This window comes from Prionailurus bengalensis, chromosome E4 (genome assembly GCF_016509475.1).
Source record: "Prionailurus bengalensis isolate Pbe53 chromosome E4, Fcat_Pben_1.1_paternal_pri, whole genome shotgun sequence".
In the NCBI taxonomy this organism is placed as follows: domain Eukaryota; kingdom Metazoa; phylum Chordata; class Mammalia; order Carnivora; family Felidae; genus Prionailurus; species Prionailurus bengalensis.
In genome coordinates this window covers 63,244,182-63,264,526 of record NC_057360.1, presented here as the reverse complement: position 1 = coordinate 63,264,526, position 20,345 = coordinate 63,244,182, and the positions used below count along the sequence as shown (strand labels likewise).

The window sequence follows — 20,345 nt, the reverse complement described above, 5'->3', positions numbered from 1 at the left end:
TCTCATCATTGCTCTCCCAGTGAATGTCTGTGTTGCCTTCAAGCAATTTCCTGCTTCTTGCCTGTTGTGGCACTAGTGAGATGAAGGGTTAGTGCACTGACCCTTGCCAGAGTGCCACGAAGGCCAAAAGGAGATCAGACAGTTAGGTGCTTTGGAAGGTCTCTGAGCTCTATGGGGGAATTCTTGAACAACTTAGAGTGTTGCTATTTCATCCATAACCCTTTGGTTGTAAATGATGCTGGAGCCAACCTAGCCGAATCTGAATGATGAAAGCCAATCACAAAGTTGAAAATAGACCCCAGATGCAAGGAGATGAGACAGTTAGATTAACTTCCTCTTTTCTAATTTGAGAGGTTTCATGTTGAAGAAAATCAGTGCGTTAGAGGCTGCAGGAGACCTAAACACAGTCACCATGAAGCTGGGCTGTGTCTGCACGGCTGGGCCCTTCCACTTTTCTCCTATTATGCTCTGGGCAGGCCCGATGCTGCTGGGTAAGTGAAATGTTTGAATGCTGGTGTGGGAACAGAGATATGCCTGAGTTTGATCAAGGGAAAGAAACATGGACTGACTTTGGCCCAAAGAAGCAATGTTCAGGTGGGACATGAAGGATAGACGTTACAAAGTCCGGTGTGCTGGCTTGAATGGCTCTTTCTGAATATAAAAATCTGCAAGCCTTTCCCATTCTAAAAGTCCTCTTGACTATGATGCTCTCTATTTAGCTATCATCTCAATTCTTTTCCTTCTTTTTCTCAAAGATTTCTTGAAAGAGTAGTTTGCACTTGCTTTCTCCACTTCCTCACTTTTCACTCACTCATGCCTCAGTGCTCCCAGTCTGGCTTCCACTGGAATCAGCTTTGCCCAGGGTGCAGTGACTTCTGTGTTGACTGCACCATTTTCCATTTTTTTAGTTCTTATCCTGCTGGACTTCTCTGCCGCATTGGGCAGCGTTGGTCACTTATTCTTTCTTGGCATTCTCTACTCAGCTGGGTTCCACTCACCATTTTCTCCTTGTACTCCATGTACCCGTCTTTGTCCCTTTGGTGTCTTCTCCTCTCTTCCCCTTATAGACTGGTGTTTTCTACGGTTGCATTCCTGCCACCCTACTCCTCTCTCTTCTCACAATCTCCTTCGTGAGCTCATTTATCTCTATAGTTATTACCACTACAACTATCTATTTAAGAGTCCACAGCCCGATCTCCACCCCTAATTGTGCTTCTGAGTTTCACAGTCCAAGATCAAATTTTGCACGAGACATATCTACCTGCATGTTTCACAGGCATCTCAGCATAATATGACCAGAGCCAAACTCACCTGTTTTCTTGGCTTCCACCTCTCTCTCCTGATTGCGTCTTTCGCTATTTCTGACCTTGGCTCATGGCATCCGCCCAGACATCCAGGCCAAAAATTGGGGAGATAACCTAGACACCTTCCTCTCCGTCCTCTGCATAGGATCCATCAGCAAGTTTGGCAAAATGAACTTTCTAAACTGTTCTTAGAGCCAGTGCCTTCTTTGAAACAGAACTAATAGTATCCTAGGACAAGCTGTCATCATTTCTGACTTTGGATAGTCCAATAACTTCCTAAGTAATCGCTGTGTCTCAGCCTTGTGTCCTTAAAATGGATTTTGCACTCTGCAACCAATGCACACAAGGCCCACCATAGCCGGCCCCCATTTCACCTCTTCAGCCTCTACCCTTACCTGTGAGCCCTGTAAATTATGCTGTAATAAACCCCAACCTGCTTATATTAATTCATTCACACACTGGACTCTTACCTATCTCCAAGCTTTACTTATACTGCCTGAAATGGTCTCTTCCCTTCACTCACAAACTTCCTGGCCTCCCTAAAGATTCAGCCTAGGTGACATCTTCACCAGGAAACCTTCTTTGAACCCTCCTTTCTGCCCCAGTTGCTGCCTGTCATACCTCTTTGTCATTAATTTCCTCCTCATGCTGAAAGAATCTCTTCATGTGCCTGTGCCGTCCACCAAACTGAGTTATTTGTAGATAGGGACAATGCTTTATTGGTTTTGTTTTTTAACCTTGTCGTGTTCATGCTTGAATTTTTAACATCTACACTGTCCCTGCACAACAATTTTGTTGAATCATTTTATTAAACTCATAGAAACAGGACTGGGTGACCATATGACGATACAACGCCGGCCTTATGGCGAGAACTCCAGACATTCTGGTTTCAAGCTGTTCTTACTAGCTCTATGTCACCTTGGAAAATTCACTTTTTGTATCTCTGAATTCCATTTTCTTATGCATAAAATGAGACGAATACCTACCACAGTTTTTTGAGTGAAAGTGCCTGGCAGCCCACAAGTTCATTTTCAAAAAGGAATGGCGGCGGAGTCCAGTTGAGTGACAGCAGAGGAACTGAAAAAGGTAGCATCAGGGTGGTGAAGGGACCTGAGAGCGGAGCTAAAGAAAACACCTGGTACCGATGTAATGAGAATTAGGAAGTGGAGAGGGCCTCGCTAGGAGAAGTTACAGGGTCAAAGAAGAGTACTGGGACTCTGGGAGTGGAAGGGAGCAAAGGCAAGTGGGTCAGGAAAGAACAGATTGAAGACTTGAATATATGTGAACGGCTGTGGAGGCAGAAGAAGGGGAGAGGGATTACGGGACAAGAAGCAGTCATGAACATGGGGAAAATGGAATTTACTTTGCCTGAGTCAACCATGGTTGAAGAGATGCAGTGAGAAATCCTTAACTGTGTTAACCTGAAAATAAAGAAAGAATTGTTCCATAGTCACCAGTACAGCCTGGGAGGAGAGGCTTGCGATAGAGAGAAGGACATAGGGAGGGCTCTAGAGTTGCCATGGAAAGTTCAAGTCCAGAGGACATCAAGGTAGAGATGGGAGAGCTCTCCCAAAAGGAAGAGCAAGGAAGAAGGAGACACAGCTAGGTACTGAAAGCTCTTGGGTAGATGATATATTCAAGGATGAAGAGCCAGGGGAATGTTAAGAAAATGAAAATATGGAAGAACCCCCACCCCCCCAAGGAAGGTCCGAGGATTGCAGTAGATCAAGTCTAAACAGTGAAGTAAAAAGAACACTGATTTTGGACTCAGGTATACCTTACTTTCTTGCTCCATTCTCTTTTTCGAAATTTTGAATAAGTTAGTTAACTATTCTAAGCCTATTTCTTTCTGAGTTATAAAATGAGAGTGAAATCACATACCTACAAATCTTGTGAAGATTAAGTAAAATAATGTGTAAAAGTGCCCAGCAGTGTCCGGCACCCAGTAAGTGTCAGAATCTGACCATCTCCCTTTCCCTTTTGTCTTGCATCTGCCTGCTCTGGGGTCATAGTTGTCTTTGGCTTCTGGTTTCATGCACCAGCGGCTGGATGTCCTGCTGGTGAGTTCACATGCCTCCATCCCCTCCCCACCCTCTTCCCCAAACCATAGTCCGTTCACTAAGAGCACCTGGAAGCCAGTGAATCAAGTCAGAAGTATGGGTCAAGAGACACATATGGGTTTTGGCATCTCCCCCTTCTCACTGTGAAGAGGATGATTCCCCCAGAGAGGGAGGGCTCCTTGTGGAGGGCAGTTTTCTGTCTTCTTCTTCCAAGTCACAGCGTTGTTTTCTGGTCTCAAACCATGCTCTCCCCAGCTGCCAGTTTTGAGACACTGCAGTGTGAAGGACCTGTCAGCACCCAGGACAGCAGCTGCGATACTGAGGAGGACTTGACGAGCCCAAGGGAAGTTGACTTCCAGTTCAAAGGCTACACTTTCAGTAAACCCTTCCATCTGATTGTGTCCTACGGTGAGGTCTTGGGAGGGACTGACCAGTGCAGACCTGTTCTTTCTCCCATTTTCCAACCCTGTCCTTTCAGCCTGACGGCCCGCTCAGGAGGGTGCCCCCAGGAAATTGGCCATGGGATGGGATAGAGTACCCCTCGCCCTTATCCATGGGAGATGTGTCCCCAAACCCCCAGTGAGTGCCTGGAACTGGGGATAGTACCTAAACATACTATGTTTTCTCTATACATACATACCTGTGATAAAGTGTAAACTAGGCACAGTAAGGGACCAAAAAGAGATTAATGACAATAGCTAATAATATAGAATAGTTATAACAATATACTGTGATAAGAGTTATGTGAATGTGGCTTCTCCCTCTCTCAAAATATCTTATAGTACTAATACTCATCCTTCTCGTGATGATGTGAGGTGATAAAGCGCCTATGTGATGAGATGAAGAGAGTGAATGACATGAGCATTGTGATATAGCGTTAGGCTACTATTGACCTTCTGATGACATGTCAGAAGGACAATCATTTGCTTCTGGACTGCAGTTGACTATGGAAAGCCAAACTGTGGTTAAGGGGAGACTACTCTACCTTCCCTATATTCAGCCCACAAAAGTGAGGGTTTCCTCAGTCTTAGCTCCTAGAGAAGTTGTTCCACAATCCCAACCAGGGGTTGGGTCCCTGAGAAACTTTAGACGGGGTCGGGGGGCGGTCTGTGTGGGCAGCACTGGGGGAAATCCCAAGGAAGGCAGGGGGTCACACTCAGCTCTTGCTTTGGGTCGCAGACTGGCTGATTCTCCAAGGTCCAGTCAGCCCTATATTTGAAGGAGACCCACTAATTCTACGCTGCCAGGCCTGGCAAGACTGGCCACTGACCCAGATCACCTTCTACCGAGATGGCTCAGCTCTGGGACCCCCTGGACCTAATAAGGAATTCTCCATCGCCGTGGTACAACAGACTGACAGCGGGCACTATCACTGCAGTGGGATCTTCAGGAGCCCTGGTCCCGGGAGCCCAGAAACAGCATCTTCCGTGGCTATCAAGGTCCAAGGTGAGACCTGGAGGGAATAATATTGTAGCAGAGGCAGGTAGGGAGACACAGAGGGACCAAGACTGTCTTTCATTGGATGTGGCGAGATTACTGGAGGCTAAGGAACAGGTTGCTGGCAAATGCAACCTGTTAGGCGTCAGGAGGGGCATCATCTCAGCATTGTGTTCGCAAGTCATCCAGCACTCTCCAAGCTCTGCCCACTTCCTGCAGCTCTAGCCTACAGATCCATGTTCCCCAGTGTTCACTGTTTGGGCATCTGGACCATTGTCAGATTTGCCCACCTCTGGGCCTTTTCTAATCTCATCTACTTGAAGAGAGAGAAGATTCCAAATGTTCAAATGAAACTTTTCTAAGAGTGCTCATTGCTGATGGAAATAAGGAGAGGAACGTGTGACTGGGTTCTTTGTGTACAATAACCTTTGGCTAGTAGGTTAGCACAGCATTTAATAATGACCTCAGCCAGCATGCATTCTACCATGGTATCCTAAATCATGTGGTACAATGTTATCTACTGTATTCTTTCTTTGTCTAGCATGAATGCAAGATGGCTGAGTGCTTCTTTCCCCCCATCTCTCCTCCAGAACTGTTTCCAACCCCACTTCTCAGAGCCACCCCCTCAGCTGAGCCCCAAGAGGGGGGTCCAGTGACCCTGAGCTGTCAGACAAAGCTGCCCCTGCATAGGTCAACTGCCCGCCTCTTCTTCTCCTTCTACAAGGACGGCAGGACAGTGCGCGGCAGGGGTCTCTCCTCAGAATTCCAGATCCCCAGAGCTTCAGAGGCACACTCTGGGTCCTACTGGTGTGAAGCAGCCACTGAGGACAACCAAGTTTGGAAACAGAGCTCCAAGCTGGAGATCCGGGTGCAGGGTAAGTTAGTAGGTATTTGTCTGGCCTTTGTGAAAAGTGAGGGAAAGGAAGACTGGACCCATGAGCCGGCGTTTGGTGTGAGCAGGTTAAGAAAGGACACAGAGGAGGCAGGAGCAATAATCCAGAGTCTTCCAGAGATGGAAGAGAGCACAGACAGGGAACCTCTCCCTCACACCATGGTGCACACTTCACCAAACCAAGACCTGAGCCAGCTCCACAGCTGCTGCCTCAGAGGCCTTGTGCTCCCTACCTGAACTCTGGGCATCAGCAGGAACATAGTATCTAGAATGAAGATGAGGTCGTCTGGGGTTTGTGTTCAGTTCTGGGACCCCCAATTAAGAAGGTTGCATTGGGCCTGATATAATATACCCAGAGGAGGTAACGAGGGCAATGACTGGGCTTAAAGCCACGTCGTAAGAAAAATAATGGGGAGGGGTGGAAGATGTTCATCTTGAAGAGGATGTGATCCAAGCGGCCAGCAGAGGTGTCCTCAAAACACTGAAGGCTGGCACAAAGATGAGGAGTTGCACTAAGGTCACATATAGTGAAGAGGTTGACCTAGGACCAGGTACCACATCCATGCTGTAGGGAATTAGGTTCTGAGAGTAGGCTGATATGCGTGTGCCCGTAATGTTGATGCCTCATCACTGAAGAGTTTCAAACTGAGGTAGCCAAGTGTCAGATTCAAACTTTGACCATGAGGGGGTCCTCAAACCTCTGTTGTCATTAGACCTCCCCCCCCCTTGCCCACACACACAAAACAAGAAAGCCACTTTCAGAAAACAAGAAAGATTGACCATGAATATGAGTCTAGGGACACAGCCAGACTTCACTCTTACATGTGCCTCCTACCCCATAATGCAGGACCCTCCAGCTCTACTGCAGCCCCCACCTTGAGTCCAGCTCCTCAGAAATCGACTGTTCCAGAATCTACTACAACCGAGTCGCCTGGACCTCACCCTCCACTGTCCACTCCTTCTAAGAATCCAGGCTTCTCCTCTCCTCTGCGGGTGCCAGACCCCCATCTGAATCACCAGATGGGCATTCTTCTCAAACAAATGCAGGATATGAGAGCTCTCCTTGGTCACCTGGTCATGGAGCTGAGGGACTTATCTGGCCACCTGAAGCTTGAGACCACAAAGAGTCATGCCAAATAGGAGTAAACAATCCGCTCCCAGTTTTGCCCAACTACTCCCGATAAACACAACTTTTTCTACCTTTCCTCTTTCTGTCCTATACACATAATACCCACAAATAACTTCACAAATTGCCCAGTGTTACGGTAGAGTAACAGAGACAGATGAGTAGACGTAAATTTGCACAAGGCGATCATTGGAGTCTAACTAGAATTGTGTATTCTCTCACAATGTGACAACATAATCCTGTTGTCTCTAAACCAGGAGTTGCCTTCTGCTTCCCAGACCAGAATCTGGTGATTGAAAGAAAATCAATGGTATGGATTTAGTGCAGCGGTCTCAGTCGGAGGCAAACCCGACCCCCAACCAAGGGGATATTTGGCAATGTCTGGAGATATTTTTGGTCTTCACATTGCGGAGGCGGGGGGGGGGGGTGTGCTACTGGCATCTAGTGAGTAGAAGCCAAGGATACTGCTACACATCAGGTAACACACACTGGACAAGCCCCCACAGCAAAGGATTATCTGGCTCAAAATGTCAGTAGTGCTGAGATTGAGAAACTTCAACCGAGTGGAAGCTAGGTGTTAGGCTCTGGGGTGGGACTTTACCTCTTTGCTGGCTGCCCCCCTCCAGCATCATTCAGCAAATATTGATTACATGCTGGTATTATGTTGGCCTCCACCACATACCAAAGTTTGTTCTCTGTTAAGTATACTCATAAGATAGTGTCCCTGCCTGTAGAGGGTTTAGACTTTGGGATAGAGAAGCAGTGATACCCTTTCCCATCAAACAATTAACGCAGGGTATTGGAAAATTTCCTGCAGGATCTTACTGGACTCAGAAATATGTGATTGAGCATAACATTGCCAGAACAGTAATTGTGGGTTTTAATACACTTGTGTCTGAAATGTTTTTCTTTAAAAAAATACATATGTCTATTTTGGTACCATAATAAGACTTTTTTTTTCTACATTTGGACTGCTATTGTGCATTCACAGCCAATGAAAGATAGCTTGACAGCTTTTACGATAACCTTTGGTCGGTGGGTTAGCACACCATTTAACAACGACCTCAGCCAGCACGCATTTTCCCATGTTATCCTAAATCATGTGGTACGATGTTATCTGCTCGATTCTTTCTTTGTGCCATTTACTCTGTGCAGTTTTGACCCACAATGATTTGTGATCTCTCCAGACATGCCACAAAGAAACAAAGGAATAGAATCGTGCTGGATATTAAAACTTGAGTTTTGTGGTGGTTCTTAAATACGCGTTTTATGGTGGTTCTTCGTACTCTAAAATTCATGTTCTCTGGTGGTTCTTGACACCTTCAGGGTGAAGGATCAGCAGGCAATTGGGAATTGGTAAAAGCCCATAAACATCTCTGCAGTGGGAGGATCAACTCACAACTGTGAATGGGAGTTGCAAGAAATGATGACCAGAGATATTCCATGACTTTGGTGGCTTTGAAAACAGGGAAGTTCAATTGCCAAAGGACGGTGCTGGATGTACCTCCAAAGATAATAGGTTATAACCATCCTACTTGGAGTTTATCTCAGCTAATGGTATCATTTTCATGAATGCATCCTGCAAGCTCTCATGGTAAACAAGGGATTCACGTACAGATAATAAGAGCTATCAGAGATCGGAGAAGGAAGAAATGGATACAGCTGGCTGAGATGGGTGTCACGCTCCTCAACCGTGGGTCTATGTGCACCTCTGTCATCACGCTGCATTTGAATTTGTTATTATCCTTATTATTTCTATTCGTTGGAGGGTGAGCTCTTTGAGAGCTCCTGGAGCTCTTTGTTCTTCATTGACTCTTTGCTGTCTAGTTTAATGAGGCATAGTTAAGCTCTAAAATTCTGTTTAGTTGAATTGAGTTGAACCAGCACAAGGGAATATATCTTGAAGAAGATGGGAATGAGTGGTTTGTCTGGCATCAGAAAAATCTCCAGACTCTGCCCATGGGACCCAGCCTACTTGGAAGTTGGAAGCCTCGGGGAGAGGATCTCCTATCATCAGGGATGAGGAAGGCAAGACAAGAGCTGAAAGGATGGGGGCGAGGGGCTCTTACCTGTCTCCATCTGCCCTTCTAGGCTGGAGAGTTTGGGAGGGGGTGGAAAAGAGGAATTGTTACACTGGGTCTGGGTTACGGCATGTGCGGTTTAGGGTTCTGTAACCCACAGAGGTCCCAATGCGGCTATGCTAGAGGCTGCCTCTGGAATCAACATTAGGTAACAAGCACCTCCATTATCCTGGAAAATTGAATACTTGCATATACTATAACCCAGAATCCAATGCCCGGGTGTATATGCCCCAAGTAGATTTCAGCATATGTGTATCAGAAGACAGGTATAATAATGTTCATAATTCTTACAGATAGTAAAAGCAAAATTTTGGAATCAATTCAGTTGTCCACCAACAGAAAAATGGACAAATTGTGCAACTTTCACAGAATGGAATACAGTACGACAGTCAAAATTAACAAACCATAGTTAAAATGAAGCAACATAAAAAATATCGGGGATATAACTTTGAGTGAAAAAAAACAAGTCCCAGAAGATACCACACAGTGTGATGCCCTTTATACAAAGCTTAAGAACAAGTAAAACAAAAGAATATATTGTTTAGGCATTCACACATACGTAGGATAAACCTTTTAAAAAGGCATGAAAATGGAAATACCAAGATCAAGATAGTTACCTTTGAGGGTTGACTAGGGAGATCATGAGGGAGAAATGCATAGGTAAATACAAATTATTAGTGATTTAAAAAATCTTCTCTGAGTAGAAATTTAAGTCTCCTTTAAATATATATCTCTCCGTACATCATCTTCAAATTCCTACGTGTTTTCTGCCTTTAGCTTTCCTTAGAGGTGATAAGAAGCCGAGTTTACCTCTTACAATGTGGAGTTGCTCCTTCCTTTATCGCTCCTCAAGGAACCATACCACCCTATTAAAGACTGTCCCACGTACCCTCGGTATTGCTGGATTTGGTGAACCTTTGTTTGTTTGTTGACCTTAAAGTCATGACTATATATGTTTCATGCATTTTCCCCAGCCTCAATCAAGTCAGACAAACTAGCTCATTTTTTTTTTTTTTGCAGTACTGAAGAAACTTCACTTAATCTAACATTTATGTACAGAGTATTGTGCTCTTAGAAAAAAAAAAAGAAGCCGCTATATAGGGGGAAAGAATATAAATTTAACATGATCTCTGCTCTCAAAGAAGAATTTACTTGGGGCACCTGGATGGCTCAGTTGGTTAAGTGACCGACTCTTGATTTGGGCTCCGGTCATAATCTCGCACTCCATGTTGAGCCCCACGTTGGGTTTCTCTCTCTCTCTTTCTCTTTCTCAAAATCAATAAATAAACTTAAAAAAAAAAGAGTTCCCTTGAAGTTTGTAAAGTGTAAGTTGATCACGCTATATGTTCCTTTATTCCTATATACATCTGTGGGGAAAAAAACAATAGCCTCTGCACAGGAAACAGTAAACAGAGTGAAAGGGGAACCTCTGAAGTGGGAGAAAATATTTGCAAACCACGTATCTCGTAAGGCATTCACATCCAAAATATATAAGGAACTCATACAACTAAATAGCAAAAAACCAAATAACTTGATTTAAAAATGGGCAAAGGACTTGAATAGACACTTCTCGAAATAAAACCTACAAATGGCCATCAGGTATCTGAAGAGGTGCTCAACATCACCGGTCACCAGAGAAATGCAAATCTAACCCACTAGGAGATACCCCTTGCACCTGTTAGAATGGCCACTATCAAAAAGACAAGAAGTGGGGTGTCTGTCTGGGTGTTTCAGTTGGTTGAGCTACTGACTCTTGATTTGGGCTCATGATCCCAATGTCGTGGGATCAGTCTGTTGGGCTCTGTGATGAGCATGGAGCCTGCTTAAGACTCTCTCTCGGAGCACCTGAAAGGCTAGTTGGTTGAGCGTCTGACTTAGGCTCAGGTCATGATGTCACGGTTCGTGGGTTCGAGCCCCATGTCGGGCTCTGTGCTGACAGCTCGGAGCCTGGAGCCCGCTTTGGATTCTGTGTCTCCCTCTCTCTCTGCCCCTCCCCCACTCACGCTCTGTCTCTGTCTCTCTCTCTCAAAACTAAATGGACATTAAAAAAAAAGAAGTTAAGAGGCGCCTGAGTGGCTCAGTCGGTTGAGTGTCCGACTTCAGCTGAGGTCATGATCTCATGATTCATGGGTTCGAGCTCCATGTGGGGCTCTGTGCTAATGTCACAGAGCCTGCTCGGAATTCTCTCTCTCCCTCCCTCTCTGCCCCTCCCTTCTCTCTCTCTCTCTCTCTCTCTCTCTCAAAATAAATGCATGAACATTTTTTAAAAATTAAAAAAAAAAGATTCTCTCTCTTCCCCTCTCTCCTGCTTGTGCCCATGCGCTCACTCTCTTGTTCTCTCTCTCTCTCTCTCTCTCTCTCTCAAGACAACAACAAAAACGACAAGTAACAAGTATTGATGAGCACGTAGAGGAAAGAGAGCCCTGTGCACTGCTGGTGGGAATGTAAACTGGTGCAGCCACTATGGAAAACAGTGGGGTTCTTCAAAAAAAAAATTAAAATTTTTTAAATTTTTAAAAATTAAAAAAAATTAAAAATATTCCTTATGAACAGGAACCCCACTTCCGGGTATATGTGTAAAGGAAGTAGAATCCGTATGTCAAAGAGATATCTGCTCTTCTGTGTTCACTGCAGCCCTTCTCACAATAGCCAAAGCATGGAAACAACCTAAATAGTGCTCAACGTGTATCGAAAGATGAACGGATGAAGAAAGTGTGAGATTTATGTGTGTATGTGTACATACTCACACACACTCACACACACACATACACACGCCCACAATGGAATAGTATCCAGCCTTAAAAAAAGTCCTGCCGTCCCCAACAACATGGATGAACTTGGAAGACGTTAGGCTAAGTGAAATAAGCCAGAGACAGAAAGACAAATCGTGTGTGATCTCATTATGTGTGGAATCTGAAGTCGTCAAACTCGTAGAAGCAGCGACTGGAATGGTGGCTGTCAGAGGCTAGGAAAGAGAGAGGGAGAGAGAGAGAGAGAGAGAGAGAGAGAATGAGGATGAGGAATCAGTTTGCGAGATCATGGAGGCTGAGAAGTCCCATGACCTGGCATCTGCAAGCTGGAGACGCAGGAAAGTATAATTCAGTCCTAATCCGAAGGCCTGAGAACCAAGAGAGCTGATGATGTAAATCCCAGTCCAAGGGCCAGAGACTAGAAGATTTCCCAGCTCAATCATAGATGCAGGGGCGGGGGGCAGGGTGGAAATGGTGGTTGGGGTGGCTGGGTGGCTCAGTGAGTTAAGCACCCGACATGATCTCCTGGTTCCTGAGTTCAGCCCCGTGTGGGGCTCTCTGCTGTCAGTGCAGATCCTGCTGGAGATTCTCCCTCTCTGTCTCTGCCCCTCCCCCTGCTCGCACTCTCTCTTTCTCAAAAATAGATAATAAACCGTTTAAAAATGAGAGAAAAATAATACCTAAAACACAATACCATTTATGTAAATCAGTAACGAGATATTTCTCACAGGTAAACTTATGCATGAATGGATGCGTGTGGGGAGGAGAGAAGGGTCGTGTGGATAGAGGTAATAATGATCCTTTCTGAAAGGCCCCTTGCGAGGATGAAATGTGTCAGTAATATGGTGTCGGCCGCAGACAGGATGCTCACCCTTCAGTGCTCCCTGAGAGCGGGCTGGTGCCCTTACTGTCAGCAACGGCAGCCTTGTCATCATCATCATTGAAAGCATTTTAGTCATCAGAATTCTTATCAGAAGGTGGCATATCTTGCCCAGAAATTAGGTCATGATAAGCTCCAAAGAATTGCTCAGGTAACAAAATGATAATTGCTACATATCTCCATATAGCAAAGGGGTGAAGAATTGGAAATTCTGCAGGGGAAAGTCTGGCATGGAGAAAAAGATCCAAGTTGGGGAAAATGCAAAAAAAAAAAAAGCCTCCTGTAAAGAAATGTTGGGGGCCCCCAAGTGGCTCAGTCGGTTAAGCATCTGACTCTTGATTTCTGACTCTTGACCTCGGCTCTGGTCACGATCTCATGGTTAGGTTCATGAGTTTGAGCCCTACATCGGGCTCTGCACTGACAGTGAGGAGGCTCCTTGGGATTCTTTCTCTCTCCCTCTCTCTCTGCCCCTCTCCCGCATGCACCGTCTCTCTCTTTCTGTCTCTCAAAATAAATAAATAAATGAACCACAACAAAACCGAAATGTTGGGTGGGAGATTCTTCAAGTCCAATTCTGAGCAGTGTGTGATGGGGACCGAATGGATAGGTCTAGAGATTTTCAGGGAGAAGATACGGCTCATGAATATGTGGGGTGATCAGGTTTCTTGTGGAATCTGGTAAAGAGGCTGAGATCTGTGTTCTGAGTGATAAGAAGCCCCAAGAGAGGCTGCTTGCGGAGAGCAAGGACAGCTGACAGGTGCATTACATCCTGACCACGGGGGCGGTGGCCTGGTGCAGAAGTCAGACCCCTGAGTCAGGATGTGGTGAGGCCCACACTGGCCCTAGAGGAAGAGTCAGGCAGGGTGTTTGGGAGCCTTGTCTAGCCGGGGCACCCCTAAAGCAGGCAGTTTATAATCTCTGTTCCCAGTATCGAATTCTTCTCTCCCTCCCTCACCCCTGAGCCCTTATCAGGTTCCTCCCTCTTTTTCAGACCCATATGACTACCTGTCTTTTATCAAAACCTGCTCTTATACAGGATCTAAAGTGGCCATCAAAACTTAAATGGCCAATCACATTTCCCTAAGAGGCATTTGCATTTTTTTAACAAAAACTGACACCTTAAGAGAAACTTGAGGGAATTCTCAGACCGGAGCTGAGGCCGGCCGGCCGTCAGCCAGCAAGAGGGGAGAGACTGTGGTTAAGAGGTGACAGCATCTGACAATCCTTTTCCTTCTTGCCAGAGTTCCAGAAGAAGGAGGTGCCCCAGTGCACTACAGGTGAGGACAGGAGACAGTCCAAAGAGACATACAATCAGGTTGGAAACTTCATTAAGTATTTACATGAGAATTCAGGTGCCCATTTGCTCAGGGTATGATCACATAGCTCAGAAAGCTCGAGAAGTAGAGCTGGGAGGTTGGACCTGAGAAGCTTCCGAGGGGCTGATGTGGTGACTTCTCTGCCACAGGTAAGGAGTCCCGGAACAGGGGAATGGTTGGGGGAGGCATGTAGGCACGGTTAGAAGGAAGGAAGGCACAAGTGAGTGGAGACGACATAGGGCGAGATCACTGGGGTGGGTAGTAAAGAATTTTTGCATTTTTGAGGGTTTAAGTTTTCCAGAAGGGAGGAAGAAGGGGAAACACATTGCATTTCTATTCTTTTTTTTTTTTTTTAAGTTCATTTCTCAAAAATAAATAATAAACCGTTTAAAAATAAGAGAAAAATAATACCTAAAACACAATACCGTTTTGGGCTCATGATATCTGAAAGAGAGAGTGAGAGAGCATGAGTGGGGTAGGGGCAGAGAGAGAGAGAGAGAGGGAGAGAGAGAATCCCAAGTAACCCCACACTCAGTGCAGAGCCTGACACAGGGCTCGAACTCACAAATCGTGAGATCATAACCTGAGCCAAGATCCAGAGTTGGCTGCTTAACTGATTGAGCCACCTAGGTGCCCCATATTTCTTCTTTTTTAATTAAAAAAAAAAAACATTTTTAATGTGTATTTATTTTTGAGAGAGAGACAGAGTGGGGTGGAGGAGGGACAGAGGGAGAGGGAGACACAGAATCCGAAGCAGGCTCCAGGCTCTGAGCTGTCAGCACAGAGCCCCACACGGGGCTCGAACCCATGAACCGTGAGATCATGACCTGAGAGGAAGTCGGATGCTTCCCTGACTGAGCCACCCAGGCGCCACCCTCCCACCATTTCTATTCTTAACTGGAACTTTGGAAGACAGCGACATAGAAGGTGGTTGGCGAATCAGACCTTTCCATCCACTCATCTGTGGGCAGCTGTGAGCTCCGGGTGCAGGGAACCCAGTGTCAGCCTCACTAGGCCTCACACCGATGTCTGTCACCAGGGAGCCAGCATTATAAAGGCCCTGGGTAGACCCTGAGGACATGAAGAGGTATTTCCTCAACTGAGGCTTACAGGGCCAGCTGGAAGGTGGGGAGGAGAGAGAATGGGAGGGGGACGTCAACGGGAGCCCGAAGGTGGCAGGGTCGCCTGCCACCGCCTGGGGTTCTCTGTGGCTTCCTCGGGCCGCGGACGGCATGGGTTCTGCTCAGCACGCCTTCTCTATAGAGGCTGGCGCTGGCCTGAGATGTGCCGTGGCTGTAGGGCTGGCAGGTGGGACAGCGCCTGGTGCCTGGGACACCGGAGGGCTGCGCTCACCCAGCCCACGCCCCGCTGTCTCCAGTCGGCCATCTTCAGGAATCAGGAATGGGTGAGCGAAGCCGCAATGCCTCCCAGGACTCAGGCGGCAGCACTGGCCACCTTCTCTCCCTCCTCCCCCACCCTACGCCAGGGCACCTGCACCGTTCTGGAGGCAGGTCCGTCATGTGGTCTCTGACGGCCCTTCTGCTCCTGGGTGAGTCCTCAGTGCATCAGCAGGGACCCAAGCACTTTGGCTGTGGGGGAGGGTATGGGCCAAGGTGTGTGTGTGTGTGTGTGTGTGTGTTGGGGAATATTCCTCTATTCCAAACAACAGTTCATTGTCTATTTCGGGAGGATAAAGAGGAGGGGGCTTTCTCGGGGCTGGGGAAACTAAAAGCAGAAGCAAAACAGGTCTTGAGACCCATGGGGGGTTTCCTACGGTCCAGAGGGCCCTTGCTTTCCTCTCACCTCCAACCTTCTTCTTCTTCTTCTTCTTCTTCAATTCCTGTGTCGCAGGTCCAAGCGGCGGGCAAGCTGGTGAGTCCTCCACATCCCTGAGCCCAATTTTCTACACCCGCCACACCAATCCCCCTAAGGGAGCTCCCCGGGCACTCCCCACTTCCTGGCGGCCGTGGGACAGTGTCGCTTCCCACGCCTCCTCAGTCCCTGTGACTCAGTTTGCCTCCAAGCACCGAGAAACGGCTACAGATCAAGGGACTGGTAGTTTGTAACCCAGCGGACTGGTTTAGTAACGCGGGTTGGGTCCTGGGAGCTGGAGTTTTCTCAGATTTGCCAACCCCAGACCACATTTTGGGCACCTCATCTTGATTCTCTTTTCCACCTTGCCCCCTCCCGCATCCCTCCCCAGCTACTCTGGAGAAGCCCGTGTTGTCTCTCCACCCGCCCTGGACCACAATCTTCAAGGGGGAGCGGGTGACCCTGCGATGTGATGGGTACCACCCTCCGCTCCTGGAGCTTCGGCCCATCAGCACTCTCTGGTATTCGGGCCACCTGCTTCTGCCCTCTCACAAGAAGAGCATCGAGGTGCAGACACCAGGCGTGTATCGATGCCAGACCCGGGGGGCGCCCGTCAGTGACCCCATCCACCTGTCTGTTTCCAATGGTGAGTGTTTGAACACGAGGGCAGGGACTGCGCACATCTCCTCTGGCCGTACTGGCCCTCCTATGGGAGGGGACACTGGGCCACTCCCATTGGGGCAGGAAATGGGGGCTGTCTGCAGTCTTTGGAGCAGGCAGGGCCCTGCCTGGCACTAAGACGTGAGACGCGCAGTAAGGCTTGCCTGGCCCCAAAGGTCCCCGCACCCCTCTGCCGTAGTGGGAGGCAAATAAACATTTGTGTTTGTTTCTGGGACTAGCTCAGAAGGGGAGAGGCTCTGAGGACCTGTAATACTGGACGGGGAGCTTTGGGGGAGGGCTCAGCCAGGGAAAGGGCAGAGCCAAGCCCGGAAAGCGAGAGTCCCGTGCAGGCTGCGTGCAGCTGGGAGAATCACTCCCGGCTGAGCAACGAGGTGCTTCTCTGTGCTTCCCAGCAGCCAAATAATTGTATCTGTGCCTTTGGCTGTTGCGCAGACGAGAAACGAAAGATGACTTGTTGTTAAGGGGGCGGCGGAAGCAGCAGTTGAAGAAAGCGCTTGAAAGCTTATTATGGACGTGCCCGTGTGCGCATAGGGGCCAATTCGGAGGCTGACTTCCTGGGGATACAGTAAAGGGTTTCCGAAGCAGGATGAGAAATAGCAATAATCCCTTCTTTAGGGCACCGGATCGGCTATTTTGTAGGGAGTATTATGTCCCCTTAGCTCGACGGGCCACAACTTGCATTCAGAAGTCAAATATCATTACTTAGCATTTACATACATTTCATGTCCACACTCTGTGTTTTGGAAGTTGGTGATACAGACAAAATGCTGGCCACGAGAGAAGGTGATTACTGCTTGTGGAACAGAGGAGCATAGGGACTGTGGCTGTTACTCCAGAATTCTTTCTCAACGTAAAACTCCTAAAATGGCATCCAGAACATGTTAGGGCTGCATAAGCATTAGCTGTGATGGTGATGATGGTGACGGTGACCCATAAATACAGGGTAGGGTGGGAGGTACCTAAGACTGTCCTGCCGGGGTTGGGGAAACCTCTAAACCCAGATCTAGGGGACAAGCAGGTCTCAACTAAAACGCGTGTGTCTGGGGGCGGGGGCGGGGGCGGGGGCGTCTTCTCGCGCGCGGGCTGCTTCGGGAGCAGGGAGGGAGCTGGCGAGGACGAGGAGAGCAACCGTGCGGGGAGGGCGGCGGGGAGGCGGAGAAGAAGGGAGACTCCCAGGGCTGGAGTTCTCTCGGAGTCAGGCCTGTCTGTGGGGACTGTCGTAGACTGGCTGATCCTGCAAGTGCCCTACGCCGCGGTGTTCGAGGGCGAGCCGCTGGTCGTGCGCTGCCGCGGCTGGTACGACAAGGTGGTGTATAAGCTTCACTACTACCACGACGGCAAGGCGGTGCGCTACTTCCACTCCAGCGCCAACTACACGGTGCCACAGGCGCGCGCCAGCGACAGCGGCCGCTACCAGTGCTCGGGCACCATGCGCATCCCGGTGGAGAGCGCGCCCATGTTCTCCGCCAAGGTGGCCGTGACCGTGCAAGGTGGGGGACACCGGGGGCCCGGGAGGGAGGCGAGCGAGTCCCGGGAAATTCGGGGACGGGCACCGGGCGGGCAGGGGGGGCGGGGGTCAGGTAGCTGCCACGCGGCGGATTTCTCCCGCCGGCCACGCACGCTCTCGCCTCTCCTCCCCTGCGCAGTGAAGGCGACACCGAGGCACAGCCTGCGCGGGGGCGGGTGTCACTTCCTTCCAGCACGCTCTGGCTTCTCACTCGGGGTGGGGACTCCAATAGGCGGCGGCTCAGTCCACAGCCCCAGGCAGAAGGCGCAGCCACCCCTCTAGGCCGCGGGACCCCAACTGGAGGTCATCGGGATGTGACAGGAAGCGTCAGGCCGGGTCCTGCCCCCTTGCAAGCTTTCCCCGTCCCTCGAGCCCCCCGCCCCGCCTTTCGGGAGGCTTCCTCCCTCCTCGGCGCGCACCCAGCCTCCTCCCACCCCTTCTCCGCGTCCGCGAGGACCTCGTCCCCTGGGGCCCCTGCGCCGGCCCGCCGTGCACGCTCAGCCCCTGGAACCCCTCTCTGCAGAGCTGTTCCCGGCGCCGGTGCTCAGGGTGGCCGGCCGGGCGGAGGCCCGCGGCGGGGTGGCGGTGCGCTGCGACACCCGCCTGCACCCGCAGAAGCGCGACACGCCGCTGCAGTTCGCCTTCTACAAGTACAGCCGCCCGGTGCGCCGCTTCGACTGGGGCGCCGAGTACACGGTCCCCGAGCCCGAGGTCGAGGAGCTCGAATCGTACTGGTGCGAGGCCGCCACCGCCACGCGGAGCGTCCGGAAACGCAGCCCTTGGCTGCAGCTCCCCGGGCGCGGTGAGTGACCGCACCCCCGGGGACGCCCCCCGACCCCGGGCGCGCAGCCCCGCCGCCGCCTCCGCGCCCCGAGTCTCCCTCGAGCCACCCCACCCCTCCAGCTCGCCGTTCTCGCCCGCCCTCCCTCCTCTCCACCTCACCCCTCCTCTTCACTGCTCCCCTCTCTTCCGCATTTCCCACCCCAGTCCCCCCCCCCGCCCTCCTCACCCTTCCCCTTCCCCCTCCTCTCCTCCCCATCCCTACCCCGTCTTCCTCACTCCTCCCCTCCCTTCTCTCCACCCTACCCGCTGCGTCCTCCCCACCCCTCCTCACTACCCCTCCTATCTCTTCTTCTTCTCCACCTCACCCCCTCTGCCCTCCTTACTCCTCCCCTCCCTCCCTCCTCTGCACCTCCTTCCCCTCCTCACTACTCCCCCTCTCTTCTGTTCTCTGCGCAGCATCTCCTTCCTCCCTCCTCTCCACCCCGTCCCCATCCCTGCCCTCCGCATCCCCCCTCTCCTCCCCATCCCTCCCCTCCTCCCTGTCCCCTCCCCCGCACCCCCTCCCCTTTCCAGCCCTCCCCTCCCTCCCTCCTCTTCACCCCATCCTCTCCACCCTCCTCACTGCTACCCTCCCTTCGTCCTCTCCGCTCCATCCACTCTGCCTTCCTCAACGCCCCCCCCTTCCCTCCACCCCACGCCGTCCCTCCTTACCCCCCTCCGGCCCGCGTACCCCGCGTACACCCGAGCGCCCAGGCCGCGGGAGGGTGAGAGCAGCCGCGCGGTTCTCGCGTGTTGCGTTCGCAGGTGCCGCCCCGGACTCGGCGTCCACCACCGCCCCGGTCCCACAGGCCGCAGCCTTGGCGCCCGGCAACCAGCCGCTTTCCTTCAGAAAGCCCCCTGTGTCCCGATCGGCCGCTCCGGTCACCTCCGTCCCGAACATCACCTCTCCGGGGCTGCGGTTCCCCGCGGGCAGAGCCCCCACTGCTGGGCCCCCGGCCTGCGCCCCGCCGCCGACGCCCTGGGAGCCATCGGCCGCCGCAGCCCTGAAACCCGACGTGGACCTTCTGCTGCGGGAAATGCAGCTGCTCAAAGGCCTCCTAAGCCGGCTGGTGCTGGAACTGAAGGAGCCGCAGGCCTTCCCAGAGCACGGGGACCCCCCCGGGCCCCCCACTTCCCACTTGGCTGTGCGCCGGGCAACGCAGGCCACCGCTGTCGTGGAGAGCTGAGGGGGCCGGGGCGCCACTGTCCCCTCCCCGGGCTCCTTCACCGGCAGCCCCTCCCGCTTGTCACCCGCAGAGACCTCGCGAAGCCACCTCTGCTTGCCTGCGGTCCTTTGGCGGTGGTTTCCAAGAAGCGCCATAAAGTGTGGTGGCTGACCATTTCCGGGTCGCGCAGCATGTTTGAGCCGTTCTCATCACACTCCAGTCCTCTGAGCTCGTCCTTCCCCTCTCAAGACCTCCCTCCTGTTTCTCTCTACCCCGGAGTTGATGTTTGGAAGTGAATTAGGTCACACTTAGCTTTTCTTTAAAAAAAAAAAAGTCTTATTTTTTGAGAGACAGAGAGAGACATAGAGTACAAGTTGGGGAGGGGCAGGGAGAGAAGGAGACACAGAATCGGAAGCAGCCTCCAGGCTCTGAGTTGTCAGCACAGAGCCCGACGCGGGGCTTGAACTCACAGACAGAGATCATGACCTGAGCCGAAGTCTGACGCTTCACC

General features: G+C 50.5%; 2 protein-coding genes across 2 annotated transcripts; both read left to right on the top strand.

The window, feature by feature from the left end:
- The first annotated feature begins 343 nt into the window (after positions 1 to 343).
- On the top strand, positions 344 to 8,078 carry FCRLA (Fc receptor like A). Its single transcript, XM_043569524.1, has 6 exons — positions 344 to 491; positions 3,317 to 3,364; positions 3,620 to 3,772; positions 4,544 to 4,810; positions 5,392 to 5,676; positions 6,541 to 8,078. Exons 1-6 carry the CDS (start codon positions 359 to 361, stop codon positions 6,831 to 6,833), a joined length of 1,179 nt encoding a protein of 392 aa, XP_043425459.1. The 5' UTR covers positions 344 to 358; the 3' UTR covers positions 6,834 to 8,078.
- Positions 8,079 to 13,533: 5,455 nt separating this feature from the next.
- Positions 13,534 to 19,964, top strand: FCRLB (Fc receptor like B). Its single transcript, XM_043569523.1, has 7 exons — positions 13,534 to 13,995; positions 15,225 to 15,395; positions 15,698 to 15,718; positions 16,050 to 16,304; positions 17,563 to 17,829; positions 18,370 to 18,648; positions 19,434 to 19,964. The coding sequence occupies exons 2-7, from the start codon at positions 15,248 to 15,250 to the stop codon at positions 19,853 to 19,855; spliced, it is 1,392 nt and encodes a 463-aa protein (XP_043425458.1). The 5' UTR covers positions 13,534 to 13,995; positions 15,225 to 15,247; the 3' UTR covers positions 19,856 to 19,964.
- Positions 19,965 to 20,345: the final 381 nt, after the last annotated feature.

Coding starts and splice junctions, on each gene's coding strand:
- FCRLA (XM_043569524.1), top strand. CDS start 359: ATGTTGAAGAAAATCAGTGCGTTAGAGGCTGCAGGAGACCTAAACACA. Junction 3,365..3,619: donor AGCGGCTGGATGTCCTGCTG/GTGAGTTCACAT, acceptor TGCTCTCCCCAG/CTGCCAGTTTTGAGACACTG. Junction 3,773..4,543: donor CCATCTGATTGTGTCCTACG/GTGAGGTCTTGG, acceptor TTTGGGTCGCAG/ACTGGCTGATTCTCCAAGGT.
- FCRLB (XM_043569523.1), top strand. CDS start 15,248: ATGGGTGAGCGAAGCCGCAATGCCTCCCAGGACTCAGGCGGCAGCACT. Junction 15,719..16,049: donor TCCAAGCGGCGGGCAAGCTG/GTGAGTCCTCCA, acceptor ATCCCTCCCCAG/CTACTCTGGAGAAGCCCGTG. Junction 18,649..19,433: donor GCTGCAGCTCCCCGGGCGCG/GTGAGTGACCGC, acceptor TTGCGTTCGCAG/GTGCCGCCCCGGACTCGGCG.